The sequence below is a fragment of the Prionailurus viverrinus genome, chromosome B4, assembly GCF_022837055.1.
Source record: "Prionailurus viverrinus isolate Anna chromosome B4, UM_Priviv_1.0, whole genome shotgun sequence".
Classification (NCBI taxonomy): domain Eukaryota; kingdom Metazoa; phylum Chordata; class Mammalia; order Carnivora; family Felidae; genus Prionailurus; species Prionailurus viverrinus.
The window spans coordinates 8056104-8080429 of NC_062567.1; the positions used below are offsets into that span (position 1 = coordinate 8056104).

At 36.5% G+C, this 24326-nt stretch overlaps 1 protein-coding gene across 2 annotated transcripts in view; it reads right to left on the bottom strand.

Annotated features, from left to right (window-relative positions):
* The window catches only part of UPF2 (UPF2 regulator of nonsense mediated mRNA decay), a 109989-nt gene that overhangs the window by 69462 nt on the left and 16201 nt on the right, over positions 1–24326 (bottom strand). For both annotated transcript variants that reach the window (XM_047866051.1, XM_047866050.1), the window contains exons 4-7: positions 21251–21411; positions 14780–14977; positions 5326–5475; positions 2949–3052 (exon numbers count right to left, since the gene is read on the bottom strand). In XM_047866051.1, the coding sequence (XP_047722007.1) occupies positions 2949–3052; positions 5326–5475; positions 14780–14977; positions 21251–21411 (613 nt within the window). The remainder of the gene's footprint in view (positions 1–2948; positions 3053–5325; positions 5476–14779; positions 14978–21250; positions 21412–24326) is intronic.

The window sequence follows — 24326 nt, forward strand, 5'->3', positions numbered from 1 at the left end:
TTTAGAACACTATCCTTTAAAATACATAAGTAGTTTGCATATTCTATCTAAATAAATTTTATGAAGACAGAGAAGGCAATATTCACTTCACCTACCACAATAATCAAAGGTCAGTTAGGGAACAAACCTACAACGTTCAAAAATCTCCACAGATTAGGAGTCCCTAAAGCATGTCAATGCTTGGCACACAGTAGGGGTTTAATAAATATATGCAATAAATACACAAAAGATGACATGAGTAGAAAAACTGCCAGAATGAATAAATTTCAGAAAACCACAAAGAAAAAAGCTTCATGTGTATATGAATTCCTAGACTTAACCAGTCCTGTCCTATGGGGAGAAAGAAGCAAAGAGGTCGCCCTGATGGTATGTGTCGGGGTAACAAGAGCTAAGTGACAACTCAATAAGCAGTATTTTGAAAGCTGTTTCAAAACATTTTAGGTCAATGAAAGACACAATCCAGCAATCATTTCTTATTTTATTTAGTAAAAATACATTCTTATAATCATCAAATATATGCAGAAATAAACTACCGTGAAGGACATTACCCATAGAAAGTTACTTAAAAAAAATCTTCACTCTGATTTCTATATTGTTACCTAATTACTGAATTCAAACAATTCTTGGATTTTTCTACCTGTTTCCCAAGTACCTTTCCCTCTTAAGCCAATTGCACCTTTGTAAATGTATATGGGAAGAAATTCCCTTCATGAAGAAGTGGACTCCCAGGGGAACACACTGGGGTCCAACAGGGAAGAGTGGCCCCTATTTTTCACCTGACTCTGAGAGTCAACTTCGAATTGAATATATAGTCATTACTGGCAACAGCTCTTAATACTGAACTGGGCGCTAAAAGATACTTTCCAATACACACTTGGAACAATAACACTACTAGTATACAAAACCGATGAGACCCTTTCCACCTTCAGTTTTCATGATGATGCTCAAAATGGGGTATGGGGGTAGAGCAGAGTATCAAGATTTCTCTTTCATCCTCTTTTTAGGTCATATGAATGAATATATGAAAATCTGGCAAGGGAAAGATTCAATCATATTTCAAACTTACTAAGTTTTTGAAAGCCATACATTGATTTAATCATCCCAAGAAGTAAACCAACTTGGAAACAGTTTTTCAAGCCTGCTCGATTACACAAATAGTTACTGAAATACATCTAAATTATTTGAAGAAGGACTAAACGAGTTCAAAGTTGAAAAATAAACTAACTTCTATAATTCTCTATAGGAGACCATCAAAGCATTATGAGGGAAAAAAAATTAATTATAATAAACTTCAACAAAAAAAATGGTTTAAAGCAACAATTTTCAAACTTTAGGTCTCAAGAGCCCTTTACTTTATACTCTCAAAAATATTAAGAACCTAAAAGAATTTTGTTTATATGGGTTACATTTATCAACATTTACTGTACTAGAAATTAAAACTAAAAGACTTTTAAAATATTAATTCACTTAAAATACCAACAAACCTATTAGTTGTTACTTTTTTGGGAAATAAGTATATACTTTTCAAGATGAAAAAAAATTTAGTGACAAAAGTACTTTTTTCGAAGTTAGCTAGACTTTTGTGTCTACTTATGCATTTAATCTGTGGTGATTTGTTTTTTGGATGAAGTAAATAAAGAAAATCCAGCTTCACACATATACATAGCTGAAAAAGGGAGGTGTATTTTAATATACTTTCCAGTAATCATAGATATTCTTTGATACTACACCAAAACTTGACAAGTGACAGTTTTTTAAGGGCTGGCTGCGATGTGAAACTAAAAGCACAGAAATCAATTTTTCATGCCATGTTACATTAAAATCCACTGGCCTATCTTGTACTTTTGAATGCATCTTTGATACCCAAGCAAGATTCTGTTAACAATGCGTAGGGGTCACTGAGAACAATGGTTCACTGAGTTGTGCAGATGTTCCACACACATACACGACATTTTAGAACTGTATTATTTAATATCACTGCCAATCTCCTCAATAAAGTCTCTTCAGAAAAGAATTGGGAAGGTATCAAATTTATGGTGGCAGACATTAAGTTTTCCAAAATTCTAACTTTTGTTGAAAACTCAGATTTGTTCATTGGTAATACTTCGTTATTTTCCTTGAAGTGAGAGGCGCACTTTGTTCGTGTTAGAAAATGGTCTGCTAAATACCCAAGGTTGAATAACCACAGTTTGCCCATTGGTTATTTAAGTACTTCTTCCAAGTAAAAATGGTATTCCATGAAAAAAGCAACTAGTTGAGCTTGCAACTCAAACTATCACACAAGTGGTTTTTCTCAAGACAACCTTGAGACAGCAAAAGTGCCCTACACGCCATTCCCATTTTTTCAGATTAAAAGGATGTGTGCTCAAAGGTTGAAATGAAATAAAATCACAAATTTTGATGGAGTCTTCAAGGAGATTCTTAAGTGAAAGCAGCACTCTTTTTTTAATTCATGGCAGTGAAGAATACAAAGGCTATAGTTTGCTACCACTGCACCCACTAATGCCAAACTGCCGGCTGCTTTTGCAAATGTCAAAAACAATGAAAAGGTGGAGGATAGAACCCTAGTATTAGTATGAAAGTTTTAACCTTAAAAACGTCATGAAAGCACCTTAGAAGACTCACTCCAAGAACTGACAAAGCATACTTTAATAACTTCTGGTCTAAAACCGTATTTTCCAAACTCTGGGGTCCCTATGTAAAGGGGAGAAGTGTCAGGCCAACAGGATTCTAGACACCATTCCAGACTATAACAAATAGTTCTCAACTCAGAGAACACTTACAAATTGGCTCCAATCTTCTATGTTTATTTTGTATTCTCATATAAGATTCCATTTGAAGAAATGGTTCATTCTATGGCTAAAATAGTCCAAAACCCACAGACATTCCTAATTAGAGCTATCCTACAAGGTTTATGTGCTTGCATAAAGTTAAACAGACAATTATACCTTGTCTATCAGATCTCGGTTGACACAGTTGGGCAACTGCTGTAGGAAAGCATCTACTATGAGCTTGAGATGAGATCCAGTGCTGGCTTCTTCATCCTCTTGTTCTAATATAAAATTAGTGTTTAAATAGGTTAAAAAAATACAGAGAGACAATCTAATAATATAAACATTCAATTATAAGTTATTTGGGAAATAATCTAGAGCTTTTCTTACTTGTGAAAAAAATAAAGCCTTTTTTGAGCTATTACCCTAAAGTTTGGATATCTCTAGAAGCATAACCCAAAGTCATTACAGTCTTTCAGATACTGAATATGAAAAGGCAAACTTTTGCACCAAACACAAAAACTTAAAAACAATTGCCCGTAGTTTGACAGTAAGTTTGTTATTTTTATCTGCTGAGCATCTCTTCCCCCACGTCTTCAAGTGACAGCACTCCCATCACCTGCTCGCCTTTGAAGGCAACCCATGGGACTGTGATAGGGAAGGGCACTGCCAAAGCACAGCACACCACCTTCCTCCCAGCCACAGGCAGTCATGACACAGAGCCAGATCCTTCCATGACACTTCAGTACTGACAGTGAGAAAGGAGAAACTCTGATGTCACTGGCGGGAAGGATTTGGGCCTAGAGCAGCCTCCAGCCATGCCCACCGTCCCTTTCAGGATATAGAGAAAAGAAAATCTGCACGAGCAAACAACGAAGCCAATACAGAAATATGCATGCAATATTGACAGAAGGTATCCTTCTAATTAAAAAAATCCTAATAAATGGATAACGAAGATGTGGTACACATATAACATGGAATATTATCAGCCATAAAAAAGAATGCGATCTTGCCATGTGCAACGACATGGATGGACCCAGAGAGTATTATGCTAAATGAAATTAGACAGAGAAAGACAAATAAATACCTTGGGATTTCACTCATATGTACAATTTAAGAAACAAATGAACAAAGACGAAAGAGACAAACAAACAAAAAAAAAGACTCTCAAATACAGAGAATTGTTGTCTGGTGGTTGCCAGAGGGGAGGTAGATGGGGAGGCAGATGAAACAGGTAAAGGGGATTAAGAGTACATTTATTGTGATGAACACTGAGTAATATACAGAATCACTGAATTATTACACTGTACACCTGAAAACCATGTAACACCATATGTTAATTATACTTCAATTAAAAATGTCCTAACTAATAAACTCAATAGAAGTATTTAGGAAACAATTAATAGTATAACATTTTTATTATTAAATATAAAACATTACTCAATTATAAAGACAAATATAAATATAACAGATCAACTAATATACTAGTTGTCTTTTTATAATTCAGCCATTTTAGAGTAACTTTAAAAAAATTTTTTTTTCAACGTTTATTTATTTTTGGGACAGAGAGAGACAGAGCATGAACGGGGGAGGGGCAGAGAGAGAGGGAGACACAGAATCGGAAACAGGCTCCAGGCTCTGAGCCATCAGCCCAGAGCCCGACGCGGGACTCAAACTCACGGACCGCAAGATCGTGACCTGGCTGAAGTCGGACGCTTAACCGACTCCGCCACCCAGGTGCCCCTTAGAGTAACTTTTAAATACCTTTATGTTAAGACTGTAAAGATTAGGGGCACCTGGGTGGCTCAGTTGGTTGAGTGTCCGACTTCAGCTCGGGTCGTGGGCTTGCTGTTCAGGAGTTCAAGCCTCACATGGGGCTCTGTGCTGACAGCTCAGAGCCTGGAACCTGCTTCTGATTCTGTGTCTCCCTCTCTCTCTGCTCCTACCCCACTTGCAGTCTATCTCTCTCTCTCTCAAAAATAAAGATTAAGAAAAAAATTTTAAAAAACAAAAAAACAAAACAACAAAAAAAAGGACTGTAAAGATTATACCACAGAAATAAAGTAAATTCAGGACAAACTAGCAAGTAAAGAAGTGTAAGAAATATCTATTAAGAAGATATTTAGAACGTAGATGATCATTAAAGCATATAGTCACATTATATGGGACATGTGGTGTTTCTGTTCTAAATCCTAAAATCCAAAAAAGTGAAGGCCTAGAAACAAGAAAACAGGGAATTGCAGAGTAAAGATCTATATTCTTAAGGAAGGGTTCTGTGTATAAAGCTTAGTTAAAAATTAAATCATTAGTGGGGTGCCTGGGTCACTCAGTTTGTTAAGCATCCGACTTCAGCTCAGGTCATGATCTCATGGTTTGTGAGTTCAAGCCCCACATTAGGCTCTCTGCTGACAGCTCAGACCTGGGGCCTGCTTCGGATTCTGTGTCTCCCTCTCTCTCTGCCTCTCCCCTGTTCATGCGGTTTCTCTCTCTCAAAAATAACATAAACATTAAAAAAAATTTGTTTTAATTAAATTGTTAGCAATATAGCGCTTACCTTGCTCATCAAGAAGTTTCTTTGTAAGATCCTCAGCTTCATCTCCACCTTCTAATTCCAAGGTATCATCATTAATTTCTAGGTTCTCCAACTCAAGTTCCAAATCTTCAGGATTCGATACCTCCTTATTATCTTTAGGTTCTTTTGCCTCTGTTTGAAAACAGAGAATCAGTATCTCTGAATTAAAAGTCTTACTGAAATCCTGACACAAAAAATAGGTAAGGATTCATAAAATCTGCATCACTTGTTCTGGAACCTATATATATACCTGGTAACAAATCTGAGCATATATTTAATATACTCAGATTTTGTAAAATGTAGTATACTCACTGAGAACAAAAACTGTAACTTCTTTGATTCAATATGCCATCTATTTACTGAAGGGATGGAAGGAAGGAAGGAAGGAAGGAAGGAAGGAAGGAAGGAAGGAGACGTACACAGCGTGAAGAATTGTAGTAAAGATGAGAAGAAAATAAAGTTGATTAGATAAAGTGGACTCAGATTAAGATGGGTCCCAAATTCCACCATGACAAGTTCAGACTTTCTCTTTTATGCAGTATGAGCTTTACTCAATCATGAGCAGAAGACAACATTTAAAAAAATTTTTAATGTTTATTTTTATGAGAGTGTGAGTAAGGGAGGGGCAGATAGAGAGGGGCCAAAGGATCCAAAGCTGGCTCTGCGCTGATAGCAGCAAGCCCATTGTGGGGCTCAAACTCATAAACCGTAAGATCAGGACCTGAGCCAAAGTCAGACACTCAACAAACTAAGTCACCTAGGCACCCCCAGGAGATAACATAGAAACCTGAGGCGATATGAAGGGGTGCCTGGGAGGCTCAGGTGGTTAAGTGTCCGACTCTGGCTCAGGCCATGATCTCACGGTTTGTGAGTTCCAGCCTGTGTCAGACTCTATGCTGACAGCCTGCTCCAGATTTTGTGTCTCCCTCTCTCTTTGCCCCTCCCCCACATGCACTCTGTTTCTCTCTCAAAAATAAATACACATTTAAAAAAAATTAAATGTGAAGTGCTGTGAAAACTAACTTACCAACAATATACAAGATAAATTAGAAAGAAAGGAAAGATTAGATGTAAAAAGACCAATCAGGGAAACATCCTTATGATTTAGATGTCAGGGGTTAGAAGAAACAAGCAAAATGGCTAGCAGTTGGTAATAAGGCTCAATAAAAAAAGATAAAAAAGAAAGAGGGAATAAACCCAATTTCAACAAGATTGCCATAATGTTGATCATTATTTCCAAGTGATAGGTAACTGCCAGTTCACTATACTAGCCTTCCTTTTGTGTTTGAACATTTTCATAAATAAAAAACCAAACATTCCTAAATTCAAGACTTTATGCTTAAGAGTGGTAGACTTATAGTGTTGACTAAAATTATTATATTTCTCACCCTCATCTTCTAATCTCATAATTTATGCATTGAAAGCAGAAATGTTTCACTGATAAATGACACCACACCATATTTGGAAGAATCAAAGCTTTAACTAGTAAGGACTGGTTTTGCTGCCTCTATTGGAGGCAGACTTTTCTCATTCATTAACCTTTTCATTCAACTAACACTTAAATTCCTACTACATGCTAACTACTGTTCTAAACAATAAGGATACAACTTTGTACCAGATGAAAACCCTGCCCACATGGAGCATACACTCACACTCACTCCCCAGCGATCTCTAACGTCTGCCTATCAAAAGCCAAATGATCAGCTACTATGTATTCAAAACTATGCCAAGCTGCTGAATATTCACAAAAAGCTTAAAATGTGACCCTTGCACTCAAGAAATGTACAATCTACCCAAGGAAATTAAGCCGATTTACATGAGAGAGTCAGAGGGGTATGGGAAGGGGAGGAGAAGACCCCAAGCAGAAAACAGAACAATGAATGAAGGCCATGAAGCAGCAAGAGAAATGGTCCGTTGCAGACACTGAAAAGAAAAAAGTAAGAGTAATGTGGTATCAGATAGTGGAAAGGAAGACCTAAACCAAACTATGCAGGGCTCAAGAGACCATGTTAAGTTTACATTATATTCCAAATAAACGCAAATCCATTAGAAGACATTAGAGTAAAATTAATTTTTTAGAATGTATACAAGGCAGCAAAAGCATATCCAGGGCAGCCAGGGAGGAAGTATCACATAGTGGCCCACGTTCAGAGGTGATGGCACCTGAGGTTAGAACAGTAGCTGTAAGGATAAAACCAATCTGAGATATATTTAAAAGGCTGAATTAACTATATTACTAAAGTGACTGCTCCCTCCTCTTCTATCTGACCCTGAAAAACACTGACACTTAAAAGGGCAAATGAAAGTGGAAGCTGAAGATAAACAATAAGAAAAGCCAGGAAGGGTTAGTGCCACAGAAGCCATGGAAAGGAAATGCCCCACAAAGGAAATAGTAAACTGTGCTGCATGGTTTGAGAAATCAAATGAGACAAAGACTGGAAACTGCTCATGAGACACAGCAACATGAAGATGATGGTAACTTTGGCAAAAACAGTTTCAGGGTATAGGAGAGGTTGAAGCCAGATTGGAGCAGACTAAAGGAGGAAGTAAGAAAGTGAAGAATCTGCACATAGCCAATTCTTTCAAAAGGACTGCTTAAAAAAAAGATAGATGGAAAGAGATGAGAGACCCAGGAGGTGTCAGAGTATTCACAACTTGTTTGATCTGTTTTGTTTTTTAAAGATGAGAATATATTTGAATACTGAGATTAAAGATCCAGTAGAGAAAAGGACAGAGAGACCAAGAGTTTGATACCAAAGAAATCAAAAAAGGATGGAGGATGGACTATAATCGGGTTCGAAAGAAAGAGGGCGACAAGATTCAGAGCAATAAGATGAACTGGCCTTTAACAGAAGGTATAAAAGTTCACCTTATCACCCAGGGAAGAAACGTTCTAGAAGCCCTAAGACAGGTAGATTTATAAATCAGAAGGGGCACAATGTTGAGGGAGTTCTATGTGATGGCTTCTATCTTCTCTATAAAGTACTAGAGTGCACATGATTATCTGCTAAGCTGGGAAGCCGAATGAAACTGGAGAAAGAATGAAAATGTGTATGGGAGTATGGGAGAGTTAGCTGAGGACAAAGATGTTGTCAAGTTTCCATTCACTGTTGGGGACCTGGTTGAGGTTGGTGACCACGAATTTATCAAGTTCTCAAGCTATCTAACTGATCTTCTATATCTAGGAGAGCATAACAGTTTGGATACAGAAACCAGTATGTTGGATGACTGAGTTCAGCTAAGGTTGAACTTGACAGGCATATATAAATGAAAGACAGAAAGAGAAAGAATGTACAAGAGAAATACTAAAGATGAATACCTGAATGCAATCCAGAAAAAAAGGTAAATGAAAGCACGTGGAGACTAATGGAATGGAAAAAAACAAAATTAAGGGAGCCACACAATGGACTAGAGGTCTCAGAGAAGCACAATAAGAGGGGCAATGAGGGGATCTGAGAAAGTAAGCTGCAAGGACAGAGAAATATTAAAGTTAGAGATTTCAGGGTGGTGCAGTTTGGGAAGATTATTATTATTTATTTATTTTTAGTGTTTATTTACTTTTGAGAGAGACAGAGCATGAGAAGGGGAGGGGAGGGGCAGAGAGGGATGGAGACACAGGATGCAAAGCAGGCTCCAGGCTCTGACCTGTCAGCACAGCAGGGTCCGAACTCACAAACCTTGCGTTCATGACCTGAGCTGAAGTCGGATGCTTAACAACTGAGCCACCCAGGCGCCCCATGGGAAGATTAATTTTCTATCATGCTGGTAAGAATGAAAGGCAGTGAGAGATTCCTTAAGTTCAAACCAGTTACTGGTGGAAACTGTCCTATAATTTTTTATCCACAAAATACCTCTACCAAATACAAGGGCATTTTCTTTCTTTTGAAGTTCAACTATTTAGTCAGTCACCAAATCTGATTTATTCATTCTTGATTATCTGTATGTGAGACCATATCCCTTTCTTTTCATTCTTGTTACTGCTCCTATTACAGACCTCTTAACATTACTAAAACAGAAACCTAGCCAGTCCACACCATATTTCCACTTTACTTTATGCCGTATGTCACTGACTAGAGTAAACTTTAACACAAAGTAACCAGAGTAACAGTAAGCTGCTTATTGATCACATCTATGCATCCATGTTATACAAACTTCAATTAAATGGTATTCACGGTCTATAGCAAGATAGTCCAAACCAATTTCCCCTACTCTCCTATTTATTACATCTTCTAAAAAGACAAAATGAATTATTTGATCCTTACTTCCTCTCCAAATATACTCAATCATTTCCAGCTTCAATATCTTTTTTCATGCCATTGTCTCTACTTGGAAGGTCCACGCCGTCTCTTGTCAAAACCCAAGCCAAACTTCAAAGTCTGTCACAAGTTCCATTTCTTCCAGAGTTTTATCTGATCTCCAACCATGGTTACTGCCTCCACTGTCACAGTTCTTTGTACTTTTCCTAAGGCCCCACACCTACTCTCCTTCACATTAGAATTCTTTGAGCCCTGGCTGCTCCCCACTAATGTGACCGTGAAGACCACAGACCCTGTGTTCATATTTGTCTCGCCCATGGCTCTCAGTACATTATCTCACATGAGAGGATGAGGTCCTATAGCCACTTCTCAAAGAGAAACAAATATCAGAACCCTTCAAGTAAGTCAAACTTGCATGATGATACGAAAAACCTAGACCATGGCAAAAATCACACAAAATTTTCAAATCCTTAAAACTGTAAGAATTATTGAGGTGACTAATATTTTAGAAACTACTCCTCACTCAGGACTTCAACTCTATACATGAGAAGATACCTTCTGAAAAATTTTAACTGACAAAACTGGGTAGGAGGCATCTAAAATGAGCATTATATATATATATTTTCCCTATACTTTTTGAAATATTTCAAGTATTTCAACACTATTCTTCAAAAAATATAAAGTAAAATTTACCTTAAGGTAAGAACGTCTTTGAGATCAACCAAGGTTTTTATATTTTCAAAGTACCACAGGAGCCCCTTGTAAGGTATTTTCACCATAGGATGACCCCAACTACCTTTTTCACAATAATACCCTAATTTTCAATGTATTTTAACTTAGATTCTGAAGGATGTTATAAAAAGTTAAGAAACGGTTTTATTATTCTTCTTCCAATCAGTATTCTAACCAGCACCGCCCCATCCCCCATTTAATATGTTACATATGGAAAAAAAGAACAAAACTAATCCTTCGATTATTTTTTTCCCAGTTAAAAACTTTTGTGTCTGGGTGATAATATGTTATTACATGTGTTACCTGTAACACATGCACCACTGTGGTGGGGATGTTGCCCATGAGGGAGGCTGTGCATGTCGGGGGGCGGGGGGAGGGAGGATATGGGAACTGTGTACTTTCTGCTCAGTTTTGCTGTGAACCTAAAACAGCTCTAAAAAATGAAGTCTAAGGGCACCTGGGTGGCTTAGTCGGTTAAACGTGTGACTTCGGCTCAGGTCATGATCTCACAGTTTGTGAGTGTGAGTCCTGTGTCAGGCTCTGTGCGGACAGCTCAGAGTCTGGGGCCTGCTTCGGACTCTGTGCCTCCCTCTCTCTCTGCCCCTCCCTCGCTCACACTGTCTCACTCTCTCTCAAAAATAAATAAAACATTTTTTAAAATTTAGATATTAAAAAAATAAATAAAATTAAATTTAAAAATTAAGTCTAACATATTAAAAAAACAGCTTTTATGCATCAAAGGATAATCGAGAAAGTAAAAAGGCGGTCTTCAGAATGGGAAAAAATATCTGGAAATCTGGTAAGGGTCTACTATCCAGAATATTTAAAAAATACTTACAACAAAAAGATAACTCGATTGAAAAATGGACAAAGGTGGGAAGCCTGGGTGGCTCAGTCAGTTGGCCCCTGACCCTTGGTTTCAGCTCAGGTCATGATCTCAACAGTTCGGGAGTTCGAGCCCCATGTCAGACTCTGTGCCAACACTGCTTGGGATTCTCCCCCTCTGCCTGCCTCTCTCATGCTTGTGTGCTCTCACTCTCAAAAATAAATAAATAAACGTTAAAAAAAACTTCTAAAAAAAATGGACAAAGGATTTGTCCATGTCGTTGTTTCCTCAACGAAGACAAATGGCCAACAAGCACATGAAAAGAGATTCAACATCACTAGCCATTAGGAAATGCAATCAAAACCACAATACCATTTTCACACCTACTAAGATGGCTATAATCAAAAAGAAAATCATACAATAACAAGTGTTGACAAGGATGTAGAGAAACTGGAACCCTTGTACATGGTTGCTAGGAATGTTAAAATGGTTCAGCCACTGTGCGACGGAGTTTGGGAGTTCTAAAATTTAAACACTGAAGTTTGTATCTCTTAATCCTGTTCACCTATTTCATCCTCTGCACCCCTTCCCTATGCCCACCACCAGTTTTTTAGATGTATTAATAAATCTATTTCTGGTTTTTTTCTTTTTCTCTTGTTTGTTTTATTTTTGAGATTCCACATGTAAGTGAAATCACATGGTATTTGTCTTTGTCACTTATTTAGGGCCATCCAAGTTACTGCAAATAACAAGATTTTATTCTTTCTTATGACTAACATTTCATTTTATATATATACCACATCTTTATTTATCTATCAATGGGCACTTAAGTTTGCTTCCACATTTTGGCTATTATAAATAGTACTGCAATAAAGAGGGTGCATATATCCTTTCAAATTAGTATTTCTGTTTCCCTTGGATAAATACCCAATAGTAGAAATCGTAGATTGTATAGTGTTCTTATTTTTAATTTTCTGAGAAAACCCTACTGTTTTCTATAATTGTTGCACCAATTAATATTCTTACCAACAGTGTACAAAGATTCTCTTTTGTCCACATTGTCACCAATACCTGTTATTTCTTGCCTTTTTGATACTAGCCATTCTGACTGGTGGGAGGTGGTATCTCACTGTGGTTCTGACTTGCATTTCCCTAATGAGTAGTGGTAATGAGCATCTTTTCATGTATCTATTGGCCATCTGCATGTCCTCTTAGGAAAAATGTGTACTCAGGTCCTCTGCCCATTTTTTAATCAAATTATTTGGTTTTTTGGTGTTGAGTTGTAGAAACTCTTTATCTATTTTGGAATATTAACCCCTTATCGAATATATCATTTCCAAGTATCTTCTCCCATTCAGTAGTTGTTGTAATAACATTGTATGGGGACAGATGGTAACTACACTTACAGTGGTGAGCACTACACAACATACAGAATATTCTAACCACAATGTTGTACACCTGAAACTAATATAATATTATATGTCAACTACACTTAAATTAAAACAAAAACAAAAACAGAAACAGGGGTACCTGGCTCAGTTGGTTGAGCATCTGACTCCTGTTCTCAATTCAGATTGTGATCTCACAGTTCATGACTCTGAGCCCATGCTGGGCTTTGCACTCACAGTGCACAGCCTGCTTGGGACTCTCTGTCTCCCTCTCTGCCCCTCCCCTGCCCAAACATGTGCACGCATGCACTCTCTCTCTCAAAAATGAATAAACATTAGGGGCGCCTAGGTGGCTCAGCTGGTTAAGCGTCCAACTTAGGCTCAGGTGGTGATCTCACACTTTGTGGGTTCGAGCCCCAAGTCGGGCTGTGTGCTGACAGCTCAGAGCCTGGAGTCTGCTTCAGATTGTGTGTCTCCCTCGCTCTCTGCCCCTCCCCTGCTCACACTCTGCCTCTCTCTCAAAAAATGAACATTAAGAAAAATTAAATGAATAAACATTTTAAAGAATGGAATTACCATATAACCCTATAATTCCTAGGTGTATACACAACAAATTGAAAATAGGGACTCAGACACAGCAGCATAAGTCACAGTGGCCAAAATGTGGAAACAGCTCAAAAGTCCACCCATGGATAAATGGAAAAATAATTTGTGATATATACACAAAATGAAATATAATTCATTCATAAGTAAGAATGGAGTACTGATAAGTACACAATGTGGTGTACCTCCAAAACATAAGTAAAAGAAGTAAGCTCAAAAGATCATACATACATCACGTGATTCCACTTATATGATACACTAAAAATAGGTAAATCCATAGACACAGAAAGCAAACTGGTAGTTGCCAGGGGCTAGAGGAAGGGAGGAATGGAGAGAAACTGCTCAATGGGTACAGCAGTAATGAATGGAATGCTCTGGATGTATGTGTTATAATACTCATACATCAAAGCAAAGAATACTACTTCCTAGTTTTAGTGTAAGGCACAGAAATTACTCATCTTAACATAACCTGAAAACCAGTAGAACACAGTAATTAAGGGCCCAAGTCATTAATTAATAAGGCTGAAATTTCAGATCTACCATGTACTAGCTGTGTAAGTTACTTAACCCTGGGTAGTTACTTAACCTCTCTGTGCCACAGTTTCTTCATGAGAAAACAGGGTGACAACAGTGGCTGCCTCACAGGGTTATTATGAGAATTAAATAATTTTTCACTTATATTTTGAAGTACTAAAATGATGCTTGGCATGAAGTGGTCATCAAATAAAAATTACTACCTATTATTTTATTATTTTTTTTAACATTTATTTCTGAGAGACAGAGAGAGAGACAGAGTGCGAGCAGGGGAGGGACAGAGAGAGAGGGAGACACAGAATCCAAAGCAGGCTCCAGGCTGTCAGCATAGAGCCCAATGAGGGGTTCAAACCCACGAACTACAAGATCATGACCTGAGCCGAAGTCAGATGCTTAACTGACTGAGCCACTCAAGTGCCTCACTAGCTATTATTTTTTTAAATGGGTTCCCTAATAAATGTATCAGAATACAAAAGTACAGGGGCGCCCGGGGAGGCTCAGACGATTGAGCAGTTGAGCATCTGAATTTGGCTCAGGTCATGATCTCACAGTTTGTGAGTTCAAGCCCCATATCAGTCTCTCTGCTGTTAGTACAGAGTCCACTTTGGATCCTCTGTCTCCCTCGCTCTCTGACCCTCCCCCACTCATGCACACTCTCTCTCAAAAGCAAATAAACATTAAAAAAAAAAAAAGAATACAAAAGTACATTTAAAAACAAGTTATCTGGGGGTGCCTCTATCAGGGGATAGAGCCCCACATTGGGCTCTGTGCTGGGCATGGAGACTGCTTAAGATTTTCTCTCTCTCTCTCTCTACCCCCTCCAGACCCTCGCCCCTGCTCACACCATCTCAAAAAATTTAAAAGTGAAAAAATTTTTTTTTCAAATTATTTCACATTAACATAAATGTTTTAGCACTGCTGAAACTGTCACTTATCACCCTTTCATGCTCCGTTGCATATTATTCTGTCATTCATTTCATCTAATGACTCAATGTTCATATTGTAAAACTAGTAACTAAACAAAAACCTTTTACAAATACTATTTCGAAACCAATTTTTACAGCACTTAATGTACATATTTATCCTCTAGAATTTACCTTTGGAATCATCTTTGTTGGAATCTTTATTCTGACAACTTTTCTCATTATCTTTAAACAAGATGGCAGGAACAAAAGCTTTCAAATCGATGAGGTTCTCATAAAAATTCCGAGCGTCTTCATCTTCCCAAATACCACCTTCCAAATCATATTCTCCAGGCTTACCAGGTGTAAAGATATCAATTCCAGGCCCATGCTCTATAATAAAATAAGCCACAGGGAATTAAAACCATTTCAGGTTTAGTGTGTAAAACCACACAGCAACAAGATATTTTATATTTTCAATTTCACAACTAATGAAACTTGACTGTTAACAAAAGCTTCTTCAATCAACAAACACTCTGAATTGTTCACAAGATCATCTTTAACATCAAATCATAAACTGTGTCTTAAGTAAAGCTCTAAATCCGGACAAACTAGAAGACGGCATATGAGAAAGATGTTTTTTTCATAAATGTTTTAAGCAATTACTGTCAGATTAAGTAGCCATTTGATATATTAGGCCTACTTTCATGAAACTTAAAACCCAAATAAGAAATATTTAAGCCTGGCCATTCCTAAAACATCCATATCTCCCACAGTATAAGGCAGATTGCTATAAATGGTCAACTGATAAAGAAATAGGAAATAATGGAAGAAAAGATGAAGAAATATATAGATATTTCAGTAGAAGACAGAAAACCATGCACACATTTGCATACATACATGCACCTACACACGCTCTACCTTTTACATACAACTAAAAATTCTTAAACTCAGATCAGGAGAATTAATTTCCAACTTCATGATCATGAGACCATTCACAAATTTATCTGTTCTCACTGTGCTTCTATCCAAACCACAACTGTAAAGTGGAGAATGATGATGTACAGTGAAAATAACCATAAGAAGGGTGCCTGGGTAGCCCACTTGGTTAAGCAGCCAGCTCTTGGTTTCAGCTCAGGTCATGATCTCACGGTTCGTGAGTTCAAGCCCTGCATCAGGGATTTTCTCTCTCTCTCCCTCTCTCTCTGCCCCTCCCCCGTTCTCGCTCTCTCTCAAAATAAATAAGTAAACTTTTAAAAGTATTCATTTCATAAGAAGAACAAGAGCAAAAACAACAGAATGCTGGCTCCCTGATGCATTACTTATACGCCTTATACCAAATAAGACACTAAAACCATACACTATAAGGGAAAAGAGTGATAAATTTATAACTTCTGTTTAATGAAAAATATAAACAAAAGCAAAGGACAAACTAGAAGACAATACTAGCAATATTCATACAAAGAAATTAATATCATTAATACTCATTAATAATACCTGAGTACTGAGGTTAAGGTTCTTTTCCAATACTCTTTTACTTACCTGTTCAGGGGCTTTATTAATTTTTATATTTAAGTGTTATATTTAGTGTTTTATATTTATGATTATGTTTTATATTTAAAGGTTTAAATGAAACAAACATTTATCATTTTCACCCATTAGATTATGTTTAACAAAGACTGATATCATTAAATGCTAACAAGACAGTAGGGAAGTAAGCACTCTCATATCTTTTTTTTTTTTTTTTAACGTTTATTTTTGAGACAGAGAGAGACAGAGCATGAATGGGGGAGGGTCAGAGACAGAGGGAGACACAGAATCCGAAACAGGCTCCAGGCTCTGAGCGGTCAGCACAGAGCCCGACGCGGGGCTCGAACTCACAGACCGTGAGATCATGACCTGAGCTGAAGTCGGACGCTCAACAGACTGAGCCACCCAGGCACCCCTCTCATATCTTATCTAGAATATAAATTAATACAACATTAAGGGGATGTAATCTGTTTGTACTTATCAATATTTAATTTTTTTTTTTTCAACGTTTATTTATTTTTGGGACAGAGAGAGACAGAGCATGAACGGGGGAGGGGCAGAGAGAGAGGCAGACACAGAATCAGAAACAGGCTCCAGGCTCTGAGCCATCAGCCCAGAGCCTGACGCGGGGCTCGAACTCCCGGACCGCGAGATCGTGACCTGGCTGAAGTCGGATGCTTAACCGACTGCGCCACCCAGGCACCCCTGTACTTATCAATATTTAAATTAAGCATAATATTTGATCCCGTAAGATTCCTTCTAGGAATTTATACCAAAGAAATAACGGAAGTGTGAAGTAAGATTCACAAAGAGGTTGACTATAGCACTGTTTGTAACAGAGCAAAAGTGGATAGAATCTAAGTATCTACCAATAAGATAATAGCTGATATTTATACACTCTGATATTAATCAGATGCTAAAAAAAATGAGATGTATCTATCTGAACAGACTCAGTAGGTTCTCAAAAATACGTTATTGAAAGAGAAAAGCAAGTCATGCAAAATAACATACTACATAAATTAACAAGCTATGTCTCAATATCTGATTATATATTTTACATAAATATTTTATAGAAAAAAGAGTCTGGACAGATTCATATCAAACTGTACCACAGATACCTTGGAAAATGGAATGCATATGCTAGGAGACTTTCACTTTCCACTCTATAATATGCACGAATATTTTACATATATGAAAAATGTATTTGCATAGTAATCATAAGCTGTGAAAAATCAACTTCTGAGAAGCAAACAAATGCTACCAAGTTAAAAAAAAAAAAAAAGCAATAGATAATCACAGGAAACTATTTGTAATGCATGTGACAAAGAATAATTTCTTTAATATGCAAAATGCTTTTACAATTCGATTAAAGATACATACTTTATTAAAATGAAAAGGAAGAGTTAAAGGATTCAAACCAGTATGTCACAAAGAAACAAACATATATAAAACAGCCAATATAAACCTAAAGAAAAGGATACTCAACCTCACTCAGAAGGTAAAAATCAACAACTACATTATAATAAGAGTGTAAGGAAACACTCATTGTCATATAGCTAGTAGCATGTAAATTTCTTTGGAAGAATATTTAAAAATATATATACATTTTTCTAATTTTTTTAATGTTCATTTATTTTTGAGAGAGAGACAGAGAGTGAGTAGGGGAGGGGCAGAGAGAGATGGGGAGACAAAATCTGCAACAGGCTCCAGGCTCTGAGCCATCAGCACAGAGCCCGATGTGGGGCTTGAACCCACAAACCATGAGATGATGACATGAACCTAAGTCAGACACTTAATCAACTGAGCCACCCAGGCGTCCCTAACTTTATATATTAAAACTTAAAATGCACATACCTTATGGAATTGGTGATTTACTAAATTGTACACCTGAAACTAGTATTACACTGTATGTTAACTGGAATTTAAATAAAAACTTAAAACATAAGAAGTAAAATAAAAAATAAATAGTTGCAGAATAGTGTATATAATACGATCTCATTTCTGAATGGCAAGAACAGGCATTCTGATTACTGAAAAGCTGAGGCTTCTCCAGGCCAGGATGGGGTACCAGTGACCTAAAACAACTAAAAAGACCAAACAATATATACAAGTTTTTGAACACAACATCAGATAGCACAGGTAAGTGATTCCTACAGAGAAGAAACAAAAAAGCTGAGCCCAACAATTAAGTGCCCTAGCTTACTACTGCCTGGTAAGATTTTCTGGGCTACAGCCAAGTAAGGGAGAAGCAAGGCAGACCCCAGCAGTCCCCCTGAGTTGAGGACAGAGCTGAGTCTGGCAAGACTACTCTAGTCAACGTGGCTAGATACTGCAGGACACAATACCAGAGAGGAGAAAGCACATAGATCTCAAAGATTAGCAGAAAGCTCCCCTTGAATGTTCAGCCGAATACTGATCAGCCCCTACCTGTGAGGGAACTGGGTGAGACTGGGAAAGTAACTACTCATACTTCCAATTCATTGGAAATCAGGTAGAGTACAGAGGAATATTCCCTCTGTAATATGGGAAATTGGTCCTAGACTAACAGCTGTTCTGACCCCACCTAACAAAGCCAACCTGAAAAGGATAAAACTTTCCAAGTAGCTTAACTATGCTCCAGAATGAAGCTCAATGATATTTCTAAGAATACAAAAATATCCAGCAGTCATCCCAGTAAACATGATCAGACATGCAAAGAAGTAGGAAAAAATACAAGAGCTATAGCAATCACTCAATTAAAATCAATGCAGAAATGACTTAAATGATAAAATTAGTAGACAAATTAAAACAATTATAACTATTTCCATATAGTCAACAAACTAGAAGATAAACTGAGCATGTTCAAGACCATGGAAAATAAAACCAGGTTCCAGAGATAAAAACTACATTTCTATATAAGTTTAACAGTACATTAGACACTGTAAAAAGAAAGATTAATGAATTTGAAGACAGAGCAAGAGAAACTATCCAATACAAAAATAGACAAAAAAGTACTGAAGAATAAAAAAGACAACTTCAAACCACCTGAGAGTTGTAACTAAATCTCCATAGCAGGTGGAAGAATACAGAAAACATATTTGAAGAAACAAGGGTCAAGGTTTGGGAAATTTGTTGAAAATTGTAAACTCACAGATTCAGGAAGTCCAGTGATCCCAAGCACAAGAAATACACAAAAAACCACACCAAACCACATCATAATTAAGTGATAATAAAGAAATTTTAAAACAACCAGAAGAAAAATACACCATATGCAAAAAAGTATTGAAAGGAAAAAAAAAGGTCACCCTAAAATTCTATACCTGGTGAAAATATCTTTTAAAAATGATGACATAGTGGGGCGCCTGGGTGGCTCAGTCGGTTGAGCATCTGACTTCGGCTCAGGTCATGGTCTCATAGCTCGTGAGTTCGAGCCCCACATTGGGCTCTGTGCTGACAGCTCGGAGCCTGCAGCCTGCTTCAGATTCTGTCTCCCTTTCTCTCTGCCCCTAACCCACTCACATTCTGTCTCTCTCAAAAATAAATAAACATTAAGAAAAAAAAATTTTTTTAAATGATTACACAGGGCACCTGGGTGGCTCAGTTGGCTAAGCATACAACTCTCAGTTAAGCATCCAATTCTCAGTTTCAGTTCAGGTCATGATCTCATGTTTCATGAGATCAGGTCCTGCATCTGGACTCCATGCATGTGTGAGCAAGGGAAGGGGAGAGGAAGAGAAAGAGAGGATCCCAAACAGGCTCCATACTGTCAGTGCAGACCCTGGGATCATGACCTGAGCCAAGAACAAGAGTCAGACAGTCAACTGACTGAGCCACTCAGGTGCCCCACGTGGAACTTCTTTGAAAAAATAAAAAAGTTTGAGGCTCACTGATCAAGAGATATAAAAATTAGTAGGAATTATATACATAATTAAATGTAAATAAAATAAATGCATATATAGGCATGCAACACATATTTCTTATTGAGATACAAAATACAAAATAACTCTTGTGCTATAAAAAGATACCTTACAAATACTTTACTCTTAAAATTTTTAAGTGAACAGAAGTGCCAGATAGTTTGAAGATTAGTGACATATCAATACATCTACAAACATAAATATATTCGTTCATCAAGTACTTGGTATGACAGATTTAATGTATTAAGAGCCCTACCAACTTAAGGGCAATCAAAAAAGTAACTTTAAAACACCTTTGAAATAATATAAAAAACAACCCATCTCACAAAATGAAAATTTACCTCACAAAACAACAAGTTTTACTTCTAAATAACAGTTTAAGATATGTACCATTCAAAACCAATGGATTAAAAATAAGGATAAATATTGTACCTGGGTGGCTCAATTTGTTAAGTGACTCTTGGTTTCAGCTCAGGTCATGATCTCACGGTTCGTGGGTTTAAGCCCCGCATTGGGATCTGTACTGACAGTACAGAGCCTGCTTGGGATTCTCTTGCTCTCCCTCTATCTGCCCCTCCCACTCTCGCTCTCTCTCTCTCTCAAAATAAATAAACTTAAAAAAAAAAAAAAGGAAAATATAAAAATATTAGAGGGGCACCTGGGTGGCACAGTTGGTTAAGTGTTTGACTTTTGGTTTTGGCTCAGATTGCAATCTTACAGTTTGTGAGATTGAGCCCTGTGTTGGGATCTGTGCTGACGGCTTGGACACTACTTGGGATTCTATCTCTCCCTCTCTCTCTGACCCTCTCCCACTCATGCTCTCTCTCAAAATAAATAAAATAAACTTTAAAAAAAAACAAAAAAAAACTAGAATCCCAAAGATCCAATCCACTTTATTACCTCTTTGAGAAAGAAAGTGAATCTTTCTATAACCCCAAGTATGGTTTTCAGACAGGTCCCTGTTGGATATAATCCAAAGATACTTAATACAAAAGAACCCAGAGGAATACATCATAAGATCATATGAGTTAACTATTGTTAAGTGCCAAACCTTCTCTATTCAGAGGAGCATTTCAAGTAGTAGCTTTTCAAAGTTCTTATTAGGTCTTAATACTACTTCATTAAAAAAACTCTAAATGCATGTTGAAAACTTAAATTTTTAATGATATACATCTAAAAAAAAGTAAAGATAAGGAATAGTGCTTAGTGGAAAAATCACAATTTTTTAGGGTTATCTTACCTTCTGGTGTTGGTTTGTCTTGAGGAAGATCTGGCATATTTTCATCCAAAAGGTCTGCTAAGGATTGAGAATTTGCTAGCAACTTCTGATACGACATAGCAAACTCCTCATACTGTTTATGTCTATCTTCACTTAGCTCTCCTTTAGAATGGAGAATACGCCTATAAAACGAATGATGAAATAATCTGATAAACTCATCAAAGCAGATGTGATCATGTATTATATTGGAAGCGTTCCACAAAATTTGATTTTATCACATAAGCTTATTAGCATGATTTTCTTCAAATTATTTGTAAAGTTTCCAAGATGTATCTGAAATTAAAACTAGTATAATCAAATTCACCTAAGTAATTAAATTTCAACATTAGTTCTTCAAAGAACATTAAAAGTAATTAACAATTATGCCTGCAGTAATATAAAATTTAACAATGCCACTAAACACAAATTATTTTTAAAGTATTTTGTTAAAGCCATACCCCCTTCAGACATACAGTTAATCAAAAATACTTAACACACCTTAAAAAGTTACTGTTCAAAAACAGTAAGTTATAAAATCAGTACCCTTAAACATTCACAATGATATGAATCAAGATTATCTTTTGAAAAAGCCCAAATATTGCAAACAGCCAATTCTGTTTCCTACACAAGTACTGGTTATTTATCCATTTAACAAATATTAATTGAGAAACCCACTTAAGCCAGGCCAGGCCATCTGAGGAGCAGAGAACACAACTAGTCTTTCACTTTACCAACAGTTCACTAATAAGCCACTCATAATTAGAAATGCAGAACTTTTGAAATTTTTCAAAATGTATAGTCAAGTAAAAATCTCTCTATATAGACAGTTGAGATGTCCACACCTGCAACTACTTATAATACTATTTATAATACACATGTAGTGTAATGTTTGAAATCTACAAATCTTAATTCAATATAGGTTTCAAAAAGCCAATTGTAAATTAAGTCATTTTCAAATTATTGTAAAGTTTATTACTTGTCATTTGAATTTCCTTATGAAAAGTGAAGAGAATGAGTTACTTTCTGATGTTATCTTAAAAGTTAACAGAAAATAATGTGAAAAACAATGCCTACACTTATTCATCCCTGCTTAGCTGGAACAATTTCCAAATTTTTCTCTTATCCTAGTCCTACTCACATAAATTTTTGTTTAAATGCTGTAACATTCCAGCTAACACTTTTTTGTTAGGAATTATCAGCTCCCATTACAAGCACAAGATGCATACATTACTATTCATTAAATTCAATCTTCTTTTTTTCTTATCTGGCCTATTAGGGATCTAAAATGAGAAATTTTCATTCATTTTCTTACGATTTAAAAGTACATTGGACGATACCGTTTTATCAACAAGAATAGTTTCTCTCTTCAACTGTTTATTTCAAACTAATCTTACTGGAAAAAACAGCCTTTCAGTAAGTTATATGAATGAATTCTAAACTCAAAGCATTCAAAAATACTCAAACCATGAAAGCAATGACTGGAACTGCTTTCAGTGAGTGAGCTTGTTAGAACTTTTAATTAGAAATTATGTCATTTTTGAATTTAGAAAAAGCCACTAAAATTAAACTGTTTAAATAAATAATGTTCAAAAGTAGGCTACTCTAAAATGTTTTGCAATGTATTAGAAAAAATGTTAACCAATAAAAACTTTATTCTTTTTTTTTTTTTTCAAAGTAAGTTTCACACCCAGCATGAAGCCCAAAGTGGGGCTTGAACTCACGACCCTGACATGAAGACCTGACTTGAGGTAAAAAATCAAGACGCTTAACCAAATGAGCCACCCAGGCACCCCCTTAGCAGTCTGTTCCATAGCAAATTATGGTAAGAGGGATAATAACAGTTTTAAGGGATTTCAGAACCTCTAATGACAATGCAAAATTATTTCAGTACTTGAAAAGACACTGGGAAATGTTTCAAAATAACAAAACCTGGAACTTAATTTTTCTAACAAGTTGCAACACTAGAGTCATCTAAAGAACAATACATCCAGTTTTAGGTTATACAACATTCACTAAGGATTTATGATACATAGGCATTAGCAAAGTGAGGACTATTTTATCACAGCAGAAAACACTCTTTTTCCAATATCAACCTCATTTTCAATCATCTGCCTGGGACTTTGCATTGGATCAATTAAAAGTGATGTAATTCTATGATAGCTGCCTTTGTATGCATTCCAGTTCCTTTCCAGTCATCCTGGAACCAATTTAAAACTCTGAAGCTCCAGAGGTAACTCTTCACACTTCCTAAATTTCAATCCCATGATCAGACTTGTTAACAGTACTAATATGTGCTTAGGTTACAACCTAGAGACAACAGTCCTCAGGAAAAAAGCTCAGATTTTGGTAGATTTATTTTCTAATCATACCTTATACTGAAAACTTGGCAAGCAATGCAAGATACCAATGAAATGGCATGGGAAGAGTTCTGTTACACACAAAACTTATACAGTCCTACATATTTTCCTTGACCATTTATTTAATATACATTTACTAAACATCAGACTGAACACACAGGATATAGTAAGTCTATATTTTTTAAGCAGAGAAATAAATGCACCATAGGTACCTGAACATTCAAAATCCCTAGAATCATTTAGAGGTTTGAATGAAATTAAAATGAGACATTTTTTAATGAATGTTTTATATATGGCAGTTTTTTATGTTTATGAAGCCCATTGGAAAAGATTTTTAGTTTAGCTTTTTTTAGAAGACCTGTATGAGGGAACTAAACATTACACAGCACATTTGACCCAAGTACCTAGTCTGTTCATCAGTGTAAAATAAATCTCACCAAAATTTCTTAGGAAAATTCCACAGCAATCTATCACTATGCAAAATCAAGCTGAATATATGATTTATCACATATCATTTTAATTATAATCTCTTCAGAAGCACATATATTCAGAATGTTGAATAGAAGCCAATCTTTTTGAGACTATCATAAATCAGAGGTTAGCAAACTATTTCTGCAAAGGGGCCAGATATAAATATTTTAGGCTCCGCAGACCATATGGTCTTTGTTACAAGTATTCAAGTCTGCTGATCTGGCACAAAA